At 37.2% G+C, this 19,822-nt stretch overlaps 1 protein-coding gene across 5 annotated transcripts; it reads left to right on the top strand.

The window, feature by feature from the left end:
- Positions 1–3,205: 3,205 nt before the first annotated feature.
- Positions 3,206–19,684, top strand: TRAPPC6B (trafficking protein particle complex subunit 6B). 5 transcript variants are annotated; one of them, XM_045848495.1, is made up of 7 exons: positions 3,206–3,604; positions 10,708–10,775; positions 11,500–11,617; positions 12,569–12,652; positions 14,771–14,864; positions 15,569–15,579; positions 19,197–19,684. In XM_045848495.1, exons 1-7 carry the CDS (start codon positions 3,524–3,526, stop codon positions 19,476–19,478), a joined length of 738 nt encoding a protein of 245 aa, XP_045704451.1. In that variant the 5' UTR covers positions 3,206–3,523; the 3' UTR covers positions 19,479–19,684. The 5 variants fall into 5 exon arrangements, with proteins under 5 accessions (XP_045704451.1, XP_045704455.1, XP_045704452.1 ...); XM_045848497.1 differs by having other exon boundaries at positions 3,532–3,604; positions 11,487–11,617; XM_045848499.1 differs by lacking the exon at positions 19,197–19,684 and having other exon boundaries at positions 15,569–17,728.
- Positions 19,685–19,822: the final 138 nt, after the last annotated feature.

The following is a 19,822-nucleotide window of genomic DNA, read 5'->3' as shown; positions in this document are numbered from 1 at the left end:
GTGTTTTGGTGAGTTCCTCCTTGGGTGCAACTTCTTTAGGACTCTCTGAGCTTCTTGGACTTCCTGGAAGTCTATTTCCTTTGCCACATTGGGGGAGTTCTTCATTATCTGTTCAAATAAGTTTTCAATTTCTTGCTCTTCCTCTTCTCCTTCTGGCACCGCTATAATTCGGATGTTGGAACGTTTAAAGATGTCCTGGAGGTTCCTAAGCCTCTCCTCATTTTTTTGAATTCTTGTTTCTTCATTCTTTTCTGGTTGAATGTTTCTTTCTTCCTCCTGGTCCACACTGTTGATTTGAGTCCCGGTTTCTCTCCTATCAGTATTGGTTCCCTGTACAGTTTCTCTTATTTCAATTAGCATTGACTTCATTTTTTCATCTAATTTGGGACCAAATTCCACCAATCCTTTGAGCTTCCTGATTACCAATGTTTTGAACTGTACATCTAATATTTTGGCTATCTCTTCATCGCTTAGTTGTATTTTTTCTGGAGCTTTGATTTGTTCTTTCTTTTGGGCTGCTTTTTTTTTTTTTTTTGTCTCCATGTGCCTGCTATGTATAAGGGGCAGAGCTTTAGGTGTCCACCAGGGCGGGGCAATCCACCTCACTGCTTTGTGACGCTGTTTGTGGAGAAGAGGTCAAAAGGGAACAATGGTGCCTGTTCTACTCTCTGCCGCATTTCAGTCACTTCCCCCACTACCCACAAGAAAAGTGGACCCTTCTAGCGTTGATTCCTGGGTGGGTGGGCTTGTGTGCATTCTAGAACCCTGTGGGTCTCTCCAATGAACTCTCCTGTGAGTCTGGGAGTTTCTCTTGCTGGCACCACAACCCCCACAGGTGTTTCTGATCTATGGTTTAAGGCTTTATTTCCCCAAGCTGGGACCCTTGGTTGCGTGGTCTGTTTCGCTGTCCAACTGTTCCTCCCAGTTTATCTGCACTCAAATGTGGGACCGCTTCCTCCACCAGCTGCAGCTTCACAGGGTCCTCCAGATGCTGCCTTGCCGAGAATCCTCTCCACCCAGCTGCCTGTCTCTGCCCCTCCTATCAGTCTGGATCGATGTTTCTTCTTTAACTCCTTGGTTGTTGGACTTCCATACAGTTCAATTTTCTGTTAGTTCTGGTTGTTTAGTGTTTTTACATTGTTGTTGTCCTTCTTTTCGTTGTGCAAGGAGGCACAGTGTGTCTACCTACACCTCCATCTTGGCCAGAAGTCCCTGAATTCTTCTCTTGCAAGCAAGGCAAGAACTGAGAAGGGAGAGTCCCCTGACTTGGGTCTCCTCAGTAACATTTCCATGAGAAAATACTTTTAAAACTAACTAAAACTGGGATCTATTCCTATTTCCAAAAGATCTGGTATTTGGATTGTGGACAATTTAACATAGTCTACTTTATGGGGTCGGTGGGGGAAGGGAAGAGCAATCATTAAAATGCTGTGCTCAACATTTAGTAGGTACTTAATGAATCTTTCTCCTTTATTCTTCAAAATAGTCTAAGACCACTTTGGTTGGGTAGCTCAGTTGTTTAGAGCATCTATTGATATTCCAAGATGGTGGGTTCAATCCCCAGTCAGGGCACATATAAGAATAAACGAATGAGTGCATAAATAACTGGAACAACAAATCAATGTCTGTCTCTCTGCCCCATCTTCTCCTCCCTCCTCTCTAAATTCAATTAATAAAAAAATTCAGAATATTCTAAGACCCCCATGTTATTGTAGTTTGAGAAATCACCTTATTAAGTTGGTCAATTGCTTACTCTGACCTCAGTGGTGAACTTGAATTCCTTCTGTTCCTTGATGGTGGTGATGAAGGAAGAATGCAATTGAGACATAAAGGACCTGACTTTATCTATGGGAAATTTTAGTGTTGGAAAAATGGTTGCAAAATTACACTATTAAGTGTTTTTGAAAGCTTAGGTGGAACTTTTATGCTTGACTTATGTGATCATAAATGATAAATGATCATAATATTAAATGATCACAAATGATAAACAGATTATAAACAATTTAATAATATTAAGTGATCACAAATAATAAATGATCATAAATAATAAGTGACCACAAATCATAAATGATCAAATAAACTGATCTAAACATTGGAAGGGACATATAGAAAAAGGGCCATTATAATTCTGATTATGGAACATGATCTTACATTCCTGTGAAAGGATACGAGGTGTCGAGAGGTTGTCAGCATGTTAATTTTGGGGAAGCAATTAGTTTATTGGAAAAAAATCTGCTTTGTCAATTACTAAGAAAAGATCTAATCAAATGCTAAGCAACACATTTATGTCAGACTTGCCAAATTTAAGAGGTGCATTCATCTAACATATGTATTTGCACCTTTGTAGTTCTTTCACATCTGTCACTGCTTTTTTAAAAAAGACTTTATTTTTAGAGAGAGAGAGAAAAAGAGAGAAACATCCACGTGAGAGAAGAACATCAGTTGTCTCCACTAAGCGCCCCAACCTGGGACAAACTCGTAGCCCAGACATGTGCCCTGATGGGGAATCCAACCTGCTACCTCTCCCTCTGTGGGACAGTGCCCAACCAACAGAGCTTCACCTGTCGGGTGTCACAGATTCTTATGAACTTCATTCCACAATGACAGTTGCTTTTCTGAAACCTTTAGCACTTTTCCTATTCTCCTAATCCTCAGATTAATTTGTGTTTTCTGGTTCAAGCATATCTTGTTCTTTGCTTACTCCCTTGTCCCTTACATCCCTTCTAGTAAACTTCCTGGTGGCAAAATGGCTGTAAAGCTTTTTGCATACCTAGGTTTAATCCAGTATGGATTGGGATGATTTCTCATTGTATCTAAAATGTATGGCATGAAAATTGATATATTCACTCTCTTTTTTGAGAATTTTATAAGTACTTGAGCCAAATTGACATGCTAAAAAGCAAGATCTCAAATGCTCCTTACACTTTCTACAACTTTTCATATTGAACATATGGTAGGAAACGAACGCTTTTTGATGAAGCAACTAGACATTCTTATCGGTTCATCTAACTCATAGGAAGTTAACACAGAGGAAGCAGTGGTAGCTCCTTATGCATTATCCCATGCCGCCCGCCTCCGCCTTATCACGGTGGTACCAGCGTTCACCCTAGGGGAGGAACTCTGTAATCATAGAGCTGCCTGAACGCCGGGCTAGACGGAACCGGAAGTTGCTTTTTCCGTCTCCACACCCCCCCCCCCCCCGCAGCCCAGAGGCCGGATTGGGTCTCCGGGGGTTTGGTTTGGTTTGGTTTTGGTTTGATTTGGTTCCGGCAGCTGTCAGACTTTCTTGTTTGGCCGGAGTGCTTGGCAGCCCTGGGGTGGACTCACCCGGTACTGGGCTCCCTCCAGTACCAGCCTTAAGGAAACTAATTGACTTCCTCGGTCTCCTAGCAACGAGGGACTGTCTACGTCTACGGACTAGGGGAGCTGCGGCGCATTCCAAATCGCTCAGGCGCTTTACCGGAACCCGGGAGCCTGACCCAAACAGGAGCCGAAAACCAGAGCTTGCAAGAATAAGCAGGAAATGGCGGACGAGGCGTTGTTTTTGCTTCTCCATAACGAGATGGTGTCTGGAGTGTACAAGTCCGCGGAGCAGGGGGAGGTGGTGAGTGCTGCCACAGGCCCTTGAGACCCTATTGCAGTGACACTCTGTTTTCCCCACAGTTCGTTCTTTCAACCCCTGTCCCATTGCCACCCAAGGCCTCACAATGTGTAGACAAGCGGGTCTACCTGCAGGTGTCGTAAGTCATAGAACCTGTCAGCTGTCTCCGGTCTTTTATCCTCTCCTCTTTAGCATTGTCTACTATTTGGTATTTTTTTTTTTTTTGTCTATTTCCATACCTGTGTCCTGGAGGCTGCAGATTTTCTTACTAAAGCTATCTCTACCATAGTATACGGCAGGGTTCCTTACTTAATTCTTCTGCCATTTCCAGCACTTCTGAGCCACCCACTGCGCAGACCTGCTCCAGCCTGAGAATGCTGTCCCTCCCTCCTTTATCCCAAACCCTTAATATCACTTCACGCAACCCGAATACAGAAGCCTAATGAAAGTGAGGTCAGAGCAAAAGAAAGTTTGCAGGCATTACTATAATTAGGAAACAAATTAATTAAAAATATTTAGTGCCTATTACGTTAGAGCTAATTTCTAGGTGCTGGTGATATAGTAATGAAGGAAACAATGGCCCCATCCTTGTGGAGGTTTACTTCTATCTGGCAGTCCTTATTCCCGCATTGATTCATTCAGAAAATACTCAGTTTGTATTGTGGGTCTGACACTGCTAAATGAATAAAATAAAATCCCTGTCTCACTGTTGTTGAGGAATAGCGGTTTAATGGATAATTAAGGTATTTGATGGTAATTAGGTATAGAATCATGGCATTGAAACAGACCTTTTATAAATAAGAAATTCCGAAGTCATGTGAAGTTAGAAGCCCTTTCTACAATGCTGTTGATAAAGAGGCGTGGAAGTGGGGGTAGGAAAAGCATCCTAGGCAAAGGTGAAGAAAGACATAGAGATATGAGAGAGTGTTAAGTATTTAAATATACTTAAGTATGCATATTTCATTGTGACTATATTGAAGGATGGAGAGTGAAACATATTGAGAGTTAAAACCAAAAAGAGCCTTGTATGATTAAAGAATTTGGACCTCTTGGTGGAAGATTTAAAGGGTTTTTAAGAAGGGGGCCCTGGCTGGTATAGCTCAGTGGACTGAGCATAGACCTGTGAACCAAGGGGTCACTAGTTCAATTCCTGGTCTGGGCACATGCCTGGGTTGCTGGCCAGGTCCCCAGTGTGGGGCGCATGAGAGGCAACCACACATTGATATTTCTCTCCCTTTCTTACCCCTTTCCTTCTCTCTAAAAATAAATAAATAAAATTGTTTAAAAAAGGATTTTTAAGAAGGAGAATGACCTGACCCACTTGTGTTTTAGAAAGAGGGGCTGGCTGGAGAGGGAAGATTCTTGTAGTGAAAAGATCCACTTATTGCAGGCACCCAGGCAGGAGATGATGGAGATCTGAATTAAGACAGGGATAGAAAGAAGAGGAGTGAACAAGTTTGAGAAATAGGAGGTAGAATCTCTAGGACTTGGTTAAGTATAGGAGTGAGAGTTGAAAATTATCCCTAGGTTTTTAGCTTGAGCAGCTGGATTGGTTGGAGAGGAATAAGGGAGAAGAGATAAAAGAGATGAAAATAATGAAGTATTTTTGGACAAGCTGAAATTTTCTGATGCATATAGGATATCTAGAAAAGGTATTGCCAGTTTGTAAACTATAAGAAGGGTAGTTTCTTTGTCCTAGCTGCTATAAGACAAACAAACAAAAAACATAGATGGAGTGGCTTATAAACAACAAGCATTTATTTCTCACAGTTCTGGAGGCTGGGACGTTCAAGATCAAGATGCCAACAGAATCTGTGTCTATGAAATTCTGCTCCTGGTTCATAGATGTCTTTCGGCTGTATCTTCACATGGCAGAAGGGGACTAGCTAGCTTTCTAGTGTCTCTACTTTAAGGGCACTAATCTGATTCTTGAGGACTCTCATGATGGAGTCACATCCCAGGAGTCCCACCTCCTAATACCATCACATTGAGGATTAGGATTTCAATATATGAATTTTAGGGGGACACAAAAATTCAGTCTATGGCAGATGGACATGAATTAGTAGCTATCATTAGGAAGACATCAGAAAGAGTACTGGAAATGAAGCAAATTCTCTTGTTATTCAGATCCATCTGTAATAGAGATTATTTTCAAGTTACAAATTTTTACTATCAACAACCAGTAGTTATTAATGTTTAGCATCTGTGTTAAGTGATGAGTAGCAAACATTTTGTTTGTGTTAAGCTAGCCTTCGCTTTCCCCAACAATAATTATTAGTAGCATACCCTTTCAGCCTTTATTGTACTATCCCTATTCCACCCAACCTCTAATGTGTGTGTTCAGTTCTCTTCATTTTCTCTTTCCAATTTCTTCTCTCTTCCAGCCATTGCCCAGGAAAATCATCTTTTTTTTTAAATCTCTCTTTTCCCTAATGTATTGACCCAGAAGGAAAACAGAGCTGTTGTAATCATGACTGGTAATTTTAAGAGGTGTGCTAGTCATATATGAGAAAAGAAATTCATAAGTTTTGAATCACTTAAACCAGTCTTGATGATTAAAATCCATATTGGAATCTGGGTGTAATTTTCTGTTTTTTAGGTTATTAAATTGTTTATTGTATTGCATTTACAAGGAAAAGAGACCATGCATCCAGTAGAAAGAATAAATCAGCAATTTTCAACCAGTGTGCTGCAAGAATTTTTTTTTTAAGATTTTATTTATTTATTTTTAGAGAGGGAAGGGAGGGAGATAGAGAGAGAAAGATCAGTGTGCGGTTGCTGGGGGTCATGGCCTGCAACCCAGGCATGTACCCTGACTGGGAATCGAACCTGCGACACTTTGGTTCTCAGCCTGTGCTCAATCCACTGAGCTATGCCAGCCAGGGCTAGCTTAGCATCCCTGGGTGGGCCCTAATGCAAGAATTTTTAAAACATGTGATACCTGACTAGTCAGGGGCACTGACTGACTTCTTTTTCCCATAGATCTTCAAATAAAAAATATGACAACAGCCAACACAATAGCCATCTGGTGTGAATGAATCAAAATTATACCTATTTTTTGTCAGATTGGCAAAAAATATTTTTTTGGTATGCTGCAAAATTTTAGTAATTAGTTTGTGTGTGCCATGAGATGAAAAAGGTTGAAATCACTGATTTAAACTATAAATAACTTTTCTATTGCAATTTGTTTAGGGTGGCTAGAAAACGTAAAGTGCATATAAACAAAATGATTTTTAAAAAGTTATGTGGTAGTCTTTTTTTTTAATCCTCACCTGAGGATATGTTTATTGATTTTAAAGAGAGGAAGGGGGAGTGGAGAAAGAGAGAGAGCAAAAGAGAAAGAGAAAGTGAAAGAAAAAGAGAAAGAAACATTGGTGTGAGAGAAAAACAGATCAGTTATCTTTCATAGGCACCCCAACCAGGGACTGAACCCAAAACCTAGGTACGTGCCCTGACTGGGGATTGAACCCACAACCTTTTAGCACCTGGCCAGGGCTAAAAAGTTATGTGTCAGTCTTGATGATTAGAATCCATATTGGAATCAGGGTGTAAGAGGGTTCATTGTGGCCCTGGCCTGGTAGCTAAGTTGGTAGAGCATTGTGTCATGTGCCAAGGTTGTAGGTTTGATCCCTGGACAGGGCATGTACATGAATCAACCAATGAATGCACAAATAAAAAGAATAACAAATCACCCTTTCTCTCTCTCTCTCCCCCTCCCTCCCTCCCTCTCCCTCCTTCACTCCCTTCTTCCTCTCTCTCTAAAAATCAATCAGTAAAAATTTTTTTAAAAGACTTTGTTGTGTTATTGGCTCTACTTTTAGTGTGCTTCAAAATGTAAAAGAATGACACACAATCCTCTTCTCCAAGAAGGGGTGTTATATATCTTTTTAGACATAAAGTTGTAAGTTTTGAAATGAAATAAGGACCAATGTTCTTACCCTCCAAATCAGTGATTTTCAAACCGTGTTAGAGAGGAATTAAATCTTTAAAAACTGAATAATTGAGTGTTTACCTTTACTGAGAGTAAGTTTTTTAAAAGAAAAGTTAATGGATAAAATATTTCCAGGTTTAATTTTCTTAAAAATTTGGTGCCTACAAGTGGGCACTCACATATGCCAAAGGGAATGAATAAGTAGTAACATCAGAAGGTATTTACTAGGACTTATTTTAAAAGCTCATGTGATCATAGCTAGTCTTTGAGAATGTCTACTTATATAAACATACTTCCTGCTAATCAGTATGTTCCTGGGTGATTCTACAGAGTAGATTGTTCTACAAAGAGCATCCTGACTTACAGGTGCTCATTCCACCCGAGCATGTTTGGGAATGAGTATGGAGAGTAACAGAAAAACCAAGGATAGTGATAGGTACAATAATAAGCATATGTACAGTGTTATGGCAAGCTTAAGGCCCAAAGGAGTATCAGGGAAGGTTTCTGGGAGGATGTGATACTATACTAGAGCTGAATTTAAAAGATGAACAGTTTAGGGGATAGCATTTACAAAAGTATGGAAGAAGAAGAAAGCATGGAAATCTGGACTTGCTGCAGAAATTTTAGAGTGGTAGAAGGAAGGATGTTTGTGGATATGTGGCTGTTAGTGATTCTGCTTAACTAGCCAGGGACCGTTTAAGGAAAGGCACGTAATGTCATGCTAAGGAGTTTGGACTTTGAAGAAAGGGGAGGAAATGCTGGAAGATCCAGTAGAAATCTAACATGATTTGTTTTTTAAAGAATTATTTATTTATTTTTAGAGAGAGGGGAAGGGAGGGAGAGAGGGAGAAAAACATCAACGTGCAGTTGCCTCTCATGTACCCCGCCCCCTGGACCTGGCTGGCCACCCAGGCATGTGCCCTGACTGGGAGTTCAACCAGCTTAGTCTGGTGCTCAATCCACTGAGCCACACCAGCCAGGGCAGATTTGTTTTTTAGAAAGTATAAACCAGAACTACAGAAAATAAATCAAAGGAAGAAAACTAGAGACAAGGAGATCAGTTGGAAGGCTCTGGCTGAAAACCAAGAGAGAAATGATAAGGGCTAACTTAAGCAGTAAGGATGGAGAGAGAAGGATTTTGGAAAATATGTAGTTGTAGATTCCACAGGACTGGACTGCAGTGTCTGTGGAGAGGTTGGGAGCAGAGAGGTAGAGACAGTGGAAGCTTTTTGGTTGGAGTATCTAGGTGGATGGTGATGACATTAATGAAGTTAAGGAATTCTGGAGGAAGAACAAGCTAAATATGCCTAATTTGAGGGGCCTATGGGACCTCTAGATAGCCATGTTCAATAAAGTCTGTACTAGAAATATAGTTAGGCACAGCCCATAAGTGGAGTACATGGTTCTTTAGAAGAAAGTTCAGCAAATAATGAAGGCTGTGATGTACTTCTTAGTAGGAGAGGAACAGGCTTCAGAATATATAAAAAATCCTACCCTCTTGGAGCTGTATTCTAGCAGTGTGGGGATGGAGGAATATGTCAATATAAAATTAGTAAAATGTATATATTGTATGTCATATGGTAAAAAAAAAAAGTTCTTTGGAGACAGCTTAATCAGGGAAGTGAGATGAGACATCAGAATCACTTTTAGAGGGCTTCTTAAAACAGATTGTGGACCCCACACCCAGTTTCTGATTCAGTAAATTGGGTGTGGGATTACCAGATTTGTCATTTTTACAAGTTTCCTTGTGACATCAGTGTTGCTAGTCTGGAGAACCACACTTGGAAAATCACCAGGATAGAGAGTTGCTGAAGGGGAATGATACTGTAATTTTAAAGAAATGGTTAAAGTGGGCCTTGTTTGTAATGGTGACATGTGAGAGAAGGCTTAAAGCAAGGGAGTTGGTCTTGTGCATATCTGGAGGAAGAGCTGTCTATGCAAGATCCCTGAGACAAGGGCATGTCTGGCATGTTTAAGGACAGCAAGGAGACCAGTGCAGCTGGATTGGAGTGAGTGAACAAGAGTAGAAGGTTGGGTTCAAGAGGTGCGTGGGTCTGGATGGGATAGGTCTTTGTAGGTCATCCAGAGGATTTGGGGAGTCTTCAGCATAGGGACAGTATTTTAAGCCTTAAGACTGAATGAAATTGTTGAAGGAAGAGCAAAGCAATTGCAGGATTCCAGGCATAGAATGGTGGGGTCATCAACTTAGACACACCAAGAGCTAGTTATACAAGAGCTTGTATAACTCTAAGAGACATTTTAATCAAAACAAGAAACAATAGAAATTAGTGATAGCACAAAGCAAATGACTGACAGAAAAAAGTCAAAGGTGATACCAAGTTGTTTTTTTTTTATTTTTTTTTAAATATTTTATTTATTTATTTTTAGAGGCGGGAAGGGAGGGAGAAAGAGAGAGAGAGAAACATCGATGTGTGGTTGCTTCTCATGTGGCCCCCACTGGGGACCTGGCCTGCAACCCAGGCATATGCCCTGACTGGGAATCGAACCTGCGATGCTTTGGTTTGCAGCCCGAGCTCAATCCACTGAGCCATACCAGCCAGGGCCCAAGTTGTTTTTTATAGAGAATTTTTTAAGAGTTTATTTGAGCCAAAACTGAGGACAGTTGCTGGGAGATCTCAGATGCTCCTAATACAAAGTTTTATAACTGAGGAGAGAAGAGGAATTGTTGAAAATGTTAAAAAAAAAAACCACAACACAAAAAATGTTGTAGGGGGAGAATAATTAGGAAGAGGCTTTGGGATTTCTGAAAAGTAATAATAAGCAATAGTTCCCTGTTTATTTTATTGCTTTATGAAAATGATTAGGACTTTTTTCTGCCCTGGCTGGCGTAGCTCAGTGGATTGAGCGCGGGCTGGGAACCAAAGTGTCTCAGGTTCGAGTCCCAGCCAGGGTACATGCCTGGGTTGCAGGCCATGACCCCCAGCAACCGCACACTGATCTTTCTCTCTCTCTCTCTTACTCCCTCCCTTCCCTCTCTAAAAATAAATAAATAAAATCTTTAAAAAAAAAAAAGAAAATTCACTTTTTTCTTAAATGTTTCAATGAAGAAAGTATAAATACTAACATTAATTTTTTAGCTAACATTTTAGAACAATTTTGAATATCAACATTCTTACATTCTAAAAGTACTCAAAGCTATTATTTTTTAAAATAGGAAAATGGACGCTGTATTACTAAGCTGGAAAACATGGGGTTTCGAGTGGGACAAGGATTGATAGAAAGGTGAGCAGTCTGGATTTGAAAATTTTCTTCCAGGTAGGTTATGAGCAAAGATGGTCTATTTCAAAAGACTGCATAGAACTTGAGATACTGGAATTTTAATTCCCAAATTTTGGTCTTTATTTCACAAATGCAAGTATCTTTTTAGATATTTGGTTATTTTAACTCAGTCAACTTTTATGTTTTAATATTTGAAGAAAATAACATATTTTATGTTTTAGACTTTTTTCCCTGAAAACTTTGGTGTACTGAAACAACTATCTAAAATCTTGTTGCATTTTCTACTTAAGGTCCGTAGGTTCATTCACTTAAATGTAATTTTGTTTGAATGCATAGGGATGCAAGTACTTTATAGTCTGTTTATGCATGCAATCATCTTTCAATTTATAGAACAATTCTTTTTAGTATTTCTTTCTCACTGTCTGAATAGGTGCACTCTATGGTTTATATAACAAGACCATGGTTATGCTCAGTTTTTTTGATTGGCTAAAATGAATTGTATCTAAAACTGCAGGTTACTGTTAGATTCTACTGTCAGACCAATTTTAGTCCCTAACTGTATTACAGGATGTGAATCCATTGTGATGGGGTCTGCTTTGCTTCATGCTTATCACTTTATGACTGTCAATATTCAGTGCTGTTCTGGTATTTGGAAATTAGTTAACAATTGATCTTTCCTATTTTCTGTGGAAAAAAATACTGAATTACTTCTAGTTGATCTTTTTAGGTTTACAAAAGATACTGCAAGGTTCAAGGATGAGTTAGATATCATGAAGTTCATTTGTAAAGATTTCTGGACTACAGTATTCAAGAAACAAATCGACAACCTAAGGACAAATCATCAGGTATTTAGATAAGACTTTTTTTTAAGTCTTTTAACTTAATAGAAATGTCCTATTTTAGTGATTTACTATTATTTAAAATTTAAAATAACTTCTAGTCAAGTTTGTAATTTTTTTTACATGTTATTAATAAGTCATTAATTTTTTTCTAATAGCATATAGTGAATAAAGACAAAGGGAGAATTATCAGCAATGATAGCTGTTTCTTTCCCCCCAATTAAGTTATTTTAAGTTTTAAAAATTAGCAGTGTCAGAGTGATAAAGGTTTTAGGATTTGGTTTTTTAGTTATTTTTTTGTAGTGGTAGTAATAAGAAGAACCACAAATATATCACATTTATATCTTTAGAGTAATTTCTGAAGTCTAATTTATAGAGCATATTTAACTCTTGTGTTATTTAATATTTGCTATTAAAATATTTTGTTAATATAAAAATTAATAGATTGCATGGAAAACGATGCATTTAAAATCACTCAAGGAAATATTTAGAATGGATTTTCATTATTAAAAAATGAAAAAAAATGTATGTAGTAGCTACCCGTAGAATTTATTTTTTCACATAGTACTACCAAACTGAGCTTGGAAGCACTTAAAATGCTGATGGGAAGCAGTGACTGATTATTGGCTTTATAGATAGGAGTTAATAATATACAACTGCTAATTTTACCTGGACAAGTTAGTTCTGATTCTTTTACACTGCACTGTGACTTAAGGACAGGGACTATGTCTTATGCATCTTCGTATGTGCAGTATTTAAAGCATTGAGTAAATATTAGTGTTAAAAAATGCTGACCAATTTTTCAGCTTGAACATCGTGAAACTCCTTCACTTAAAGAAAATTTGACTAATGGAAAAGGGAGTTTTAATAACTTAGCTCTTAAATTGGTTTCAAGAGGTAATTTTTAAGGACTGCAGACTACAGTGACTTTGGATGTGTTTTTTGTTTTTGGAACAGGGCATCTATGTACTTCAGGACAACAAATTTCGTCTGCTTACTCAGATGTCTGCAGGAAAACAGTACTTAGAACATGCATCTAAGGTATTTTGTGGAATAGAAGATTGAGGGTTTTTTTTTATTATGAAAAGAGTAGACCATAGGGAAAAGTACAGTGCCAGGCACAACAGACTTTTGAATTTAAAATAGGTTTTACATCCTGGCTGGTGTGGCTTAGTGGACTGAGGGCTGGCCTGTGAACCAAAAGGTCACTGGCCTGATTCCCAGTCAGGACACATGTCTAGGTTTCGGGCCAGGTCCCCAGATGGGGGTGTGTGAGAGGCAACTGGTCTGATGTATCTCTCGCACATCCATGTTTCTCACTCTCTCTTTCTCTCTCCCTTCCTGTCTCTAAAAAAAAGAAAGAAATAGATCTAAAAAACAATAAAATAGGTTTTATGGTTGTTTCCTTTTGTTTAAAAATTTTGCTATGAAGTATGATACGGATGTTCACCATGTTAAAATAACATTAAATTGTAGCCAAATAAGCTTATGAAAACCAATTAAACAAACAGTATAACTAAATGCCAATGATTAATGGGCATTTTTGAATATAGCAGATATGTCAGAAAAGATACTCAAGCTTATAAAACTTATATTAGCTGTGCAAAACTATTGACCTCAGTGTTTATACTTATAATCTCCTTTGTATTAAAAAATTGTTTTATACAGTTAACATTGTTTCTAAAAATACATGTTTTGTGTTAAGTATATCTATGTTTCTGGGTTTTGTGTAGTTTTTGTTTTTCAATCATACAGGAGTCGATAAATAAGTAGATGTGTTAAAGAAAGATAACGAGGTTTTTTTAAACAAATTTTTATTCCTCACTCGAGGATATTTAGAGAGGAAGCGGGCAGGGGGGAGTGGAGAGGAGAAGGAGAGGGACAGAGAAAGAAAGACATCAGTATGAGAGAGAAGCATTGATTAGTTGCCTCCTGTAAGTGCCCTGACTAGGGATTGAACCCAGAAGCTAGGTATGTGCCCTGACCAGGGATCGAACCTGCAGCCTCTCGGTGTACAGGTCACTGCTCCAATCAACTGAACCACCCAATCAGGGCAAGATAACAAGTTTTAATGTAAGCATTCCTTTGAAGTGATTAAAATATTGGAGGCAGTATAAATTGCCTATTTATCTGCAAAAATTTGTCCATACCTAAATCATCTAACACAAAGGCAGTATAGATATAGTGGAAAGAACATGGGCTTGGGACCAACTAAATCTAGAGTTAAGCTAAGCTTCACAACTTACAGGTTTGTGACAGTGGGTAAGTTATATAACCCCTCTGGACCTTAGTCTTCTCATTAATAAAACTGATTATAATAATCTCTATATTATAAACAGTCTCTAAGCTTTGTTCCAGTTCAAAATTTCTTGACTCTGGATCTAATTGCCTATCAGTACCCATTTATGTATATTATAAAATAATAATATTCTATATTATTCATTTATATGTAATATTATTGAATATCAAACAATACAAAAATGTAGGTGACCAAAATTCCTTGGATTATTAGCTTTTTAGTTCCTATTCTTGTCCTGGCTTCCTCTGCTGTAGCTCAGTCCCTCTCCCTTTCCTTGTGTCACTGTGACGGGGTTTCTCAGTGTTGATACTAGTGATATTTTGAACTGGATTAATTTTTTTGTTATGGCACACTATAAGTCTTCAACAAATCAAGATTCTTGATTGCAGAAAGCAGAAACCAACTCTGATTGATTGGAATATTAGCTTAAAGAATTGATGGAAAGGCTCAGAAAACAGGCAAGAATCACAGGAAGTTAAAGCAGCCAGAAAGACGCCCCGTCATTCCACCAAGAGGATCTGGTGAGAATTCTTCAGGCAGTACTGACATTAGACACAAGCTGCCTTTCTTTGCCTCTGGAACTAATTCTAACCTGTTCCCAGCTTGACTTTTGTCACTCAGTCTAGATTCAGAGTCATGAACTGGAGCACACAATTGGCAGAGCTTGTAATAGGTCATGATTTAGTAGCAAGGAGCTGGGAAATCTAACAATTAGAACTTTCTTGAAAAAGTTCTTCCACAACCCTTCTTTTTAAATAGGAATGACTTAATAGTAAGGTTTAACTAAATGTCAGTTATTCATAGATTTACTGTCTTAGGAAATCCTTAATATTTTTTTTACATTTTTTTGTTCATTTTAGTATTTAGCATTTACATGTGGCTTAATCAGAGGTGGCTTATCAAACTTGGGGATAAAAAGTATTGTAACAGCTGAAGTGTCTTCAATGCCTGCTTGTAAGTTGAATTCACATTTCTTACAAATGTTTTTAGTTATTTTTTTCAGGTCTTTTTGTTGTATGTTTTGGTTTTGTTTCTGTTAACTTAGAGGGCATTTAAAATGCTAAAACCATTTACTTTGACCAATTTTAACATTTAATGCAGTAATATGTAGCACTTATATTCATACTCAATGATTTTTTAATTCATAATGGATGTTGATTTAAGAAAATGTCCTCAAGAAATCCAAGTTAGACAGTTTAAGGATGATTCTTAACTTCTAAAGGAAAATTTTCTGATGTATTCTTTTCAGATAGCAAATATCCCTGTTGAAATTTTTTTTAAGTTTTCTAGTATATATTTATTATGTAAAGCTAGATAAAAGTTGGCCTTTTAGCACTAAACTTTCAAAAGATCTTTCACCCAGAGCTACCAACCAAGAATACAATTGACTTGAGCTTCCCTGTATTTCCTTCTAGTCATGATGATAATCAGCAGTGAAATACCCAAAATATAAGGATTACAAAGAGAAACAAAGGCACTTAATTCACTAGTAAGATAATCATCTCATAAAAATGGAATTACCTTTATTGAATATGATTGTGAAAACTTTGACATAATAAGTTTCTTGATTAAAACTTCCTAAATAAAGCTGAAAAGTGATATTTAGACTTGTTTTTCCTGTTGCTAAAATCAAAATGATTCTTCGTTTTCTTTTTTAGGTAAATTTCAGGTGATGATACAGAAGTTGTAGAACATACTGAAGTGCAAGACTGCAGCTGTGTATAAAGAGTTAAATTATTCCTGTATAAAATATTTCAAGTAGCAGTGATTTAATTACATTGTTGGACATTGGTGTTGATATAAGCTATTTGCTAACTTGTATAATGAAAGATGTATGCTTACGCAGGAGTAAGGTTGTATTTATTAATTTAACATACACCAAGTTAAAGCAGATAAAGAGACTTTCAGAGTGAAAAAAATTGGTTTCACATAAACACGAAGATGTAGGATCCTTATTTTAACCATATTTGTTTGCTTAGAGTGATGTGTATTTTAACAACAGATGGAGAAGCAAAACTCGGGGTTTGATAAATGAGCATAAAAGTATGCACCAGTCAGAATCATTTGTGTAAGAATGAACAAATTTTGATTTTGTTTTATGAACTTGTTAAAAAAGCAAACAGCACACTAAATTAGACTTTATTTTGTTATAATTTATTTTTATTAAGAATTTTTTTGCCTCTATAAGTGTCATTATATACATTGTGTATATGTGTAAGAGATGCCATATCTACCTAAATTGTTCAAAAACCATAATTTCACTTTAATAGAATTTAGTTTTACAAGGATCCATTAATATAATAAAAGTTAAATATAGATTAGTTTAAATGTGAATTCAGTGACTCCAGGGCCAAAGAATATTAAGTATTTTAGGAAGGAATTGTTATATTTAACTCCTGTTACAGTTTCAACTTGAAGCTTTTCTTTCCTTGTGTGGAAGTTCTGGTGAATTTCTAATTTCTTTATCTTTATTCCTTTATTTACTCTTCCCTATGGGTAGATAAGGTCACTAAGCCCATTCAAGAGGGCTTAGCCCTCATGGCCTGATAATCACTTCCCAAAGGCCCTGCCTCCTGATATTATCTGTCACCTTGGTTGTCAGGACTTGAACACATATATTTTCAAGGACACAAATATTCAGTCCATAGTAGAATCCAACATATGGTGAGCAAGGGGAAAGCAGAATGCTACAGCTAGGGTTATCTGGTCAATTGTTTCCAAATCTGACTAAAATACAGTTGTAGGATGGGAGTTCAACTCAGGCATCAGGCTGGGATTGACACAAATTTTAGGGTCATAAAAGTTAAGAAACTAGACAGAACCTACAATTTTTTCAAAGTTCTTTGAAAAATGGGTGTTATGATCAAATACATTTTGGAACTCCATGCTCTTTTGTAGATTTTTAATGCATATTAATGGCATGTTATAGTTTCTGGAGGAAAAAAACAATTTTAACTTAGTATTTTTGATTACAGTACTATTTTTTCAAGAAACACTAACAGCTCAAGTAAATAAAAATTTTAGGGCAATATGGGAAACATTTGTTTTTGTTGTTCCACTTATTTTTGCACTCATTGGTTGATTCTTGTATGTGCACTGACTGGGGATTGAACCCACAGCCTTGGTGTATAGGGACAGTGCTCTAAGCAACTCAGCTACCCAGCCAGGGCTGACTTTTCTATAATTTCTAAAACATTTTTCTCTCTGTAAACAGATAGTAGAAGTGATAATCTGAATCAATTTTAATGTAAGTCAGCTTCTAATTGGTTTATTCCGCTAAGACATACAGGTGAAATAATCTTTTAAAATTTTAAAATGAAATTTTAATGAAAGTACTACCAAAATTTAGTAAATGTATAATATCCTCCCGACCGAAAGTAATGTATCTTTTATGTGAACAAAAAAGTATAGGTGCAATCTAATTTATTTTATCAATGTCCTTCATTTGGTAGCTATTTTCAAAATAATACTTCTAAGTTCCATATTTAAAATTTGTCATTTCTCAACAAACTTTAGGCTTCCTACCTCTGTTAAGAGTTGGAGAACTTTTTCTTTTCAATTCCTCATTAAAATCAGAAGATAACTTTTAATTGTGAATGCCTCAATAAATCCTATGGCCATACTGGTAGTTTGCATACTTTTTTTTTTTATTACATTAGTGACTTAAAATGTCTATTACTTTTATTTGTCTCTATGTTCCTGAAAAATATCCTTATGCCATGTTGAATCATTATAAAAACAGGTTCTGAGTTACCTATTCAAGGTCCTCCAGCTTGCTAGATGATAGAGCTGTAACTACATTAAAATAATTTCTTATACCACTTGCCTTTATTTTTTATTTTAAAGATTTTATTTATTTTTAGGAAGGAAGGGAGGAAGAGAGTGAGAGAAACATCAATGTGTGGTTGCTCCACGTATCCCCCACTGGGGGACTGCCCGCAACCCAGGCATGTGCCCTGAGTGGGAATTGAACCAACGACCCTTTGCTTCACAGTCCAGTGCTCAGTCCACTGAGCCACACCAGCCAGGGCCCACTTGTCTTTAGCACATGCAAAACTGCCTTCTTTCTTATGCTATCCAGTTCTCAGGAATTTTATTCTCTGTGAGTAGTGTATATAACTATATGTTTAGCCACTAGTTATGAAAGAAGTGTAAACTTAAAATAATAATCAACACTTTACCTCTATTAAATCAATGCCTAGGAGCCCCTCTCCCCCTAGCATCAAATCAACAACAACAAAAAAAAATGAGGCTGTAACACAGCTGGTTGTGGCATAGGTTGGAAATCTAAACTCTTTATGATAGGCACTGCTGGCTGCCTACCCAATAATTCCCATCTCCCCTCTTTTCTAACAAACTCCATTTTTGATAGTGGCAATGTGCTCAGCTAAAAAATTACTATTTCCAACTTTATAATTAGAAAATGTCTTAACTCTGGCAAATGTAAGTTGTGAGTTTCTTATAATGCGTTCCTCCTCTGAAATACCCAAGAAGAGATGGTGCTTTAAAAGAAAAGTTTTTATTTATTTTTAGAGAGAGGGGAAGGGAGAGAGAAAGAGAGGGAGGGAAACAATGTGCCAGAGAAATGAGTTGGTTGCCTCTCACATGCCCCCTACTGGGGTCCTGTCCTGCAACCCAGGCATGTTCCCTGCCTGGGAATTGAACCTTTGACCTTTCTGTTCTCAGGCCAGGGCACAATCCACTAAGCCACACCAGCCAGGGCAAGATGGTGCCTTTTTATCCTTCCTAGAATGCAGATGTGAAACAACAGCAAAGCAACCATATCATGACTAAAAAAATGAAAGCTACACATTAAAACTGATAAAAGGGAAATCTGGATGCAGCCAGGACACTTAAAATATATGAGTGGTTGCACCAGCCCTGAACTTATACCAGAATTATCAGATGAGAAATAAAATTCCTTATTTTTAAAACCTCAGTTTTCAAATGCAATATTAACTGATAAGACTCGTACAAGTTGCAACCCTACTCTTCGGAACATTAACAAAGCAAAAAGTTATGTACAATGAAGACATTCATGGTAGCATTTTGTATGCTGGATTAACACTGAAAACATTAGATATCCAACAATGAGAGAATGCTTAAATTATGGTAAAACAACAACTTGGACTATTAAATTGACATTTAAAAATCAGCCTTCTCAAGACATAACAGGAAAGATTCAAATGTAAATTATATCTACTATATTTGTAACTAGTGGCACAAGTATTGGTTCCCTGATTCACAATTATTCCTAATTCCCTTTTCCTTTTCTACCTCTATTAGAAAGTCTGGAAAGGCTTACAATTTCACTTCTCCACCTTTCTTGGAACTAGAGGTGATCATCCTACACAGTTGTGGCCAACAGATGGACACAAGTCTGCTGTGGATATCTGGAGAAGGTTCTGCTTGTATGAGAAAGAAACCTGTTTTGAAAACAGACACATACCCTTGACTTGCAGGGGCCATCTTGTTACCATGAGGGAAAGACCAAAAGAATCAGAGACCATGGTATGGATTCGTTGGGCCAATGCCAGTAGGCACCCCTCTATACTTCTCATTATGTAAGAAAAGTAAAACTATCTGAAGAACCATTGCTACTAGGATCTTCTGTTACTTAAGGTGGAAAATGTTCTACCTGAGATACAAATTATATATGAACAGATTTGACAGAAAAATTAAAGCAGTCAACCTGTTAGGGTATTATTAAAAATGTTAAAAAAAGTTTTGTGCAATAAACCACTTAAATAAAAGTATTGACCGTAAAGGGAAAATGTTTGATTTTGTTGCTATGAACACATTTGCCATTTAATCTCGATTTTAATTCTAAGAACCTTTCTCTCTTGTCTTTTGTTCAAAAGTCAAACAAAATTTTAGTAACCAAAACATTTTCAATAAAATTTTATGTGTAT

The sequence above is a fragment of the Phyllostomus hastatus genome, unplaced genomic scaffold, assembly GCF_019186645.2.
Source record: "Phyllostomus hastatus isolate PE091 unplaced genomic scaffold, TTU_PhHast_1.1 phas_contig_62, whole genome shotgun sequence".
NCBI classification, from domain to species: Eukaryota; Metazoa; Chordata; class Mammalia; order Chiroptera; family Phyllostomidae; genus Phyllostomus; species Phyllostomus hastatus.
This window is presented reverse-complemented; position numbering and strand designations above follow the sequence as displayed.

Excerpts from the sequence above, each read along its gene's own strand:
- TRAPPC6B (XM_045848495.1), top strand. The coding sequence starts at position 3,524 with ATGGCGGACGAGGCGTTGTTTTTGCTTCTCCATAACGAGATGGTGTCT. Across the intron at positions 3,605-10,707 it reads CCGCGGAGCAGGGGGAGGTG|GAAAATGGACGCTGTATTAC; the intron begins GTGAGTGCTGCC and ends TTTTTAAAATAG. Across the intron at positions 11,618-12,568 it reads ACCTAAGGACAAATCATCAG|GGCATCTATGTACTTCAGGA; the intron begins GTATTTAGATAA and ends TTTTTGGAACAG.